This window comes from Manis pentadactyla, chromosome 5 (genome assembly GCF_030020395.1).
Source record: "Manis pentadactyla isolate mManPen7 chromosome 5, mManPen7.hap1, whole genome shotgun sequence".
NCBI lineage: Eukaryota > Metazoa > Chordata > Mammalia > Pholidota > Manidae > Manis > Manis pentadactyla.
Genome location: NC_080023.1, coordinates 152,704,268 through 152,709,307, shown reverse-complemented (window position 1 = coordinate 152,709,307; position 5,040 = coordinate 152,704,268). Strand labels below are relative to the sequence as shown.

The 5,040-nt window shown below is 47.2% G+C and overlaps 1 protein-coding gene across 1 annotated transcript; it reads left to right on the top strand.

Annotated features, from left to right (window-relative positions):
• The first annotated feature begins 1,215 nt into the window (after positions 1–1,215).
• Positions 1,216–4,037, top strand: DEFB124 (defensin beta 124). Its single transcript, XM_036924536.2, is given in 2 exon segments — positions 1,216–1,291; positions 3,880–4,037. Coding segments are annotated over 2 exon segments (234 nt in total).
• Positions 4,038–5,040: the final 1,003 nt, after the last annotated feature.

Below are 5,040 nucleotides of genomic sequence, written 5' to 3'. Positions count from 1 at the left end.
CTTTCCCACCTACAGGATGGGCTGTGAATGGGGCAGTGTCTCCCGTTGTCTGGGAGTGAAGCGACTTAGCTCCAAGTACTAGCTCTGCAACACAGTTGCTGTATATGGTTTTAGGCAAGTCACCTCCCTTCTTTGGGTTTCACGTTTTTTATTTAAAACTGAAATCCGAACAGGTTTATACCCTTCTACAATGCTTAGAGTTGTCTACAATACGAAAGCCCGAACTTGGCGTTCGAGTGCTCTGGCTTCTGTCCTCTGCAGGGTCATTTTCAATCTCTCCTCCCAACAAACCCTCTGCTCTGGCCATGTCCTGCTTTTTCAGGCACATGCCATTCCTTCTGTCTGGGATACCCTTTCTCCTACTCTTCTTGCACCATGTAACTCAGATGCCTGTGGACCAGACACTTTGCTAAGCTCTGTACATGTATTATCTCAGTGGCCCTCAAACTTCAGTGGTGCATTACAATCACTTGGAGGGCTTGGTGAACCACAGATTGCCGCTGGGACCCAGGCCTAGAGCTTTTGACTCAGTAGGTTTGGGTAGAGCTTGAGAATTTGCATCTCTAATAAGCCCAGGTATTGCTGGTGCTTGCAGGTCAGGCACCACACTTTGAGAAGCCCTGTATTATCTCCTTTAATCTTCTGAGTGAGCTAGGTAGCTGTTCTCTGTGAGGTAGGTGCTATTACTCTTCTGATTTTTCAAGGAGCCCTAAATATGTGCTTACTTGAACCGGTCTCTCAGTTCTGGTCTCATCTCTTTGGCATCAGGAAGGGAAACCTTCATGTATTCAGCCTTGCAAGGGGGGCTTGTCATCATTCCCTACACAACAACCTGAAGCTCAGAGAGAGTAAGCAACTCGTCCATGACATTGCAGTGGTAGAGAGAGACTGGCATTGAACCAGGTCTCTGAAGCTAAGGCTTTCTTCATTCTCTCAGGGGCAGAAAATGACCAGTTTCTTACTCCAAGACTTGCTATAGGAAATTGTGTCCTCACCTTCAGAGCTCAGCAAACTCCAGAGGTTATGGCTGACCAGTGCCCCACAGCTGGCTGAGATCCAGGTCTGTCCTTGGGACCACAAGACCTCAGACTTAGGTCTCTTGCTGCCCACACTCCTGCCTTGATCTGTGGCCCAATAAAGGTTGGGTGCAGGCAGCAGGGCTCAGTGTGCTTGGCTCCTCTCCCCAGAGGCCTCCCCAGAAGCCCTGTGGCCATGATGCATCTGCTTCTGCTGGTCTCTGTGGCTCTCCTGGTCCTGGGTCATGTGCCACCAGGAAACATCACCTCTGTGTGTGTGTGTGTGTAAATGAGGGATAGGCTCTCAGGTCCTGGGGATGACAGACCACTTTTAAGTTCTCCCCTTGCCTCCCAACTGACTTGCAGGGGAGTCTAGGGTGAGCTGCTAAATCAACCTGCCCTCAGTTTCCTAGTCTTTAAAATGGGATTCACTGAACAAATACTCATCTGAAAAATACTTACTGTGTGCCAGGCACTGTTACAACTGTTGGGGATCCAGTGGTGAAAATAAACAAGGTCTTTGCTTTCATGGAGCTGACATTTTAGTCAATGGAGACAGAAAATAACCAAAAAAAGTATAGTATTATCAGTGGGTGATAATCACTAAGAAGAATGAAAGCAGGGCAAGGGGTTAAGTTGGGGCTGACGGAGAGCTGATGGGGGCAGTCAAGGAAGGTCCCTGATAAACTTTCTAAAATGTTTTTATTTTGGAAAATTTGAAATTTACATGAAAGTAGAATAATATAAAGAACAAGGTGAGATTTAAAATAAATATTATGGAAAAATGTAAACATGTAAAAATAGGGAATAATGTGATGACATGAGCTTTTAAAAGAAACTTTTAGAAAAATTCAAACAAAAATAGGAAGTAATATAAAACCCATCAACTGGAACCAACCCTGTTTTGTTACTTACCTGCCCCCTCCTCCCCAGTCAACTATTGTGAAGCGACGCTCAGATTTCTTATCATTTTGTATAAGGTGGGTTTGGGTGGAGGTCTGAGTACAGTGAGAATACAAAGAAGATAGGGACAGGCGGAGGGGGCCGGAGAGTGACAGTGTGAGAGGAGCAGCGGGGAGGCCGGTGTGGCCAGAGGCCAGGGAGAGAGGAGAGGGTGGGTGAAGTCAAAGGTACGAGGAGGGGACGGCAGATCATGTAGGAGAAAAGAACAACTTCGGTATCTCAGAGTGTTTGGAAGGTTGAAATGTGACGATGTGTTAAGAGTAGTGTTATGGGAACTGCCCTCACCGGGGGTCAGGGTCTGGGGTTCTGATTCTAGACCCACTGATCCCTGGTGAGGAAAAGGTAGGTAAGTCCCTCCCTTTCTTTATCTGTGAAATGAGTCGGTTGGCCCAGAATGAGCTGGTTGCTCCAACTCTCTAAGGTGTCATTCTGATAACCTCACTGTCCATTTATTATATATTCTGGGCCGGCACTGTGCTAAAATGATTAAATCGCCTCTAACTGCCCACTGAAAGACAGTTGTACAGACGAGGAATCTGAGGCCAAGTTCACTTAGCTGGGAAATGGCAGAGCTTGGATTTGGACCCAGGCGGTTTGACCTGGGTTCATTCGACACTCTTAGCCATTATACCGCACACCCTCTCCACGGTGTGACCCTCTCCACAGTGTGGATTGTCTGCCTCGTAGGGATTTTGAGGTTGGCTCTGTATTGTTCTAAGATTCTTTACCTTGGCAGGATGCTTGACAGGGCTGAATAGCACCCATGGGGAGCTCAAGGTATCATGCGAGGACTCCATGGGCTCTCTTGTAATCCAGGGAGAGGCCGGGCAGCCTTTACCTTCTGCCTCCCACTCAGCCCGTTCTTCAGAGTTGCTCTGCTTGTCTGGATCATCTGTTTAGAAATAGCACCCTAACACACAGGCCTGCCTAAATGGTCTCTCTCCACACTTCACCTAATTGGCCATCTCAGCACCCTGATCATTTCCTTCAGGGCCTTTCCACAACTCTGCTTATTGCATTTATTGGCTTGGGTTACAACTCCTTTCCCTGATGGAAGCTCTTTAAGAGCACAGACCAGGATCATCACGTGTATCTTGTATCCCCAGTGCCCCATGTTTGTTGAATCAATAAATGAAGGAGTGACCCCATGTAGTGACCAAAGACCCTTAGAGGGGATATGGGACCTATTTCCCCAAAGCCTTAACTTTTCCATGACTCATGGGTGAAAAGCCTTCCTAAGTCCTAACATTAAACAGGTCCACATGTGTGTCAGGCAGTTTGTGTAATGGTTACAAGTGTGGACTCTGGAACCAGACTGCCTGAGTTTGAGTCCTGGCTCTGCTCCTTAATGACTGTGTGACCTTGGGCAAAGTTGTTGTGTTCTGTGCCTCAGTGTCCTTACCCGTACAACAGGATTGTAATAATACCAAGTATAACTGTATAGTGTTATTATGAAAAGTGCTTAGGGTATATGTGCAGTGTGGGTTAACTTGGATAAGCAACTAATCTGTAACATGTAACTGGGGGTCTAACTTGTGCTCTGGGGCTAACTGGACTGGGATCTGTGGTCTGAACTGTAGCTGGTTGTCTCACCTATGACTGGTGGTCCCGCCTGTTACCTCCAGTCTAACCCTTGACCTGTGATCAGAGCTCAGGTCCTGTGGCCTAATTTATCACCTGTGGGCTGCTCTATGACTAGTCATCCAGCAGATGACCAGAGAGCTAACTGGTGACTTGTGATCTCACCCAAACTACTTACCTTCTGCTAGGCCCCCTGACCTAACCTGTGGTCAGTGGTCTAACTTGGGGACTAACCCTTGATCTGTGGTCAAACTTGTGAACAGTAGTCTAACCTTTAACCCTTGGGTTGCTTTGTGACCAGCAGTCTTCTTCTGCATAGGGAGGAGCGAATTCAAACGGTGCTGGAAGGGCCAAGGGGCCTGACAAACTTACTGCACGAGGCAAGAAACCTTCATGCACCTGTGTCCAGATGCCTCCCTGTGTTGTCTCTCCTATGTCCTCAAGCCCCTTGCAGTCCCCAGGGCTGAACATGTGTAGCTGGTCCTGGGGCTGGCACCCTTGTTCTCCAATAAAACACATGCTGCTGGCTGTCTCCTCTTGCTGCCTGCTCTCCACCCCACCAACCCCGGCCAGGTTGGGGAGGTCCAGGGTGTGTGAGGGCTGGAGGGATGGTGGGTGGAGGGTGGTTAGGTGTCAGGGAGAGTGGGTATTAATAACCATTGTAAATGGTTCCAATCTTCCCTACATCCTTCGGGCTCTGTCCAGCTCCAGAAAAATTACTCACCCTCTTAAACTTCCTCAGTCTCCTTATTCATGAAGTGAGGATAGTTATATCAGGAGATTAGGACTTAATAGAAGGAAAGCAAAGAGAAAGGTAAAGTTAGTAGTAATAATGAAGGTTAATCATAGTGAGTTAATTATAATAAGAATGAATAGACATAGTTAATAAAACACTTCCAGCATTCAGAATGAGATGGTGCATTTGGCTTGAAAGGCAGGTCCTGTTGAGAGTAAAAGGTTTTCCTGTGTTCCCTTATGTCCTATTTTAGCATTTCAAGAACCTGCCCAGGTGGAAAGGACCATAAGGATTTTATAAAAGCAGAGTTTTAATATACGCAGGTAGGAGTGATAGAGGAAAAGTCTGCCTGTCTCAGACCCAGGGAACTTGGGGATATAAAGGCAGGGAGAAAACATGAGCAGAGTCAGGGAGTAGGTAGACAGACATGCCTTCCAATTACTCTGTATCAGGATTGCTTTCAGCTGAAAAAATAGGAAGTCCAGCTTGCAGGGATTCTTTCTTAGGTAAAAAGAACTCGAGTAGGAAGCAACCATGCCAGGGCAGCATCTCTGGGCTCCTCTTGGGCCACATATGGCTGCCAAAACTTCAGGCACAGTGTCGTTGTTTAAAGCAGGAAGGGTGGCAGAGGGTTTGGCATTCGCTAGTTTCTCACTTTTACCAGGAAAGCAAAAACTTCTCTGGGAACCCCCCTCAGCAGACTTCTAGTTACTTCTCATGGTCCAGAACTGAGACACGTGGCTA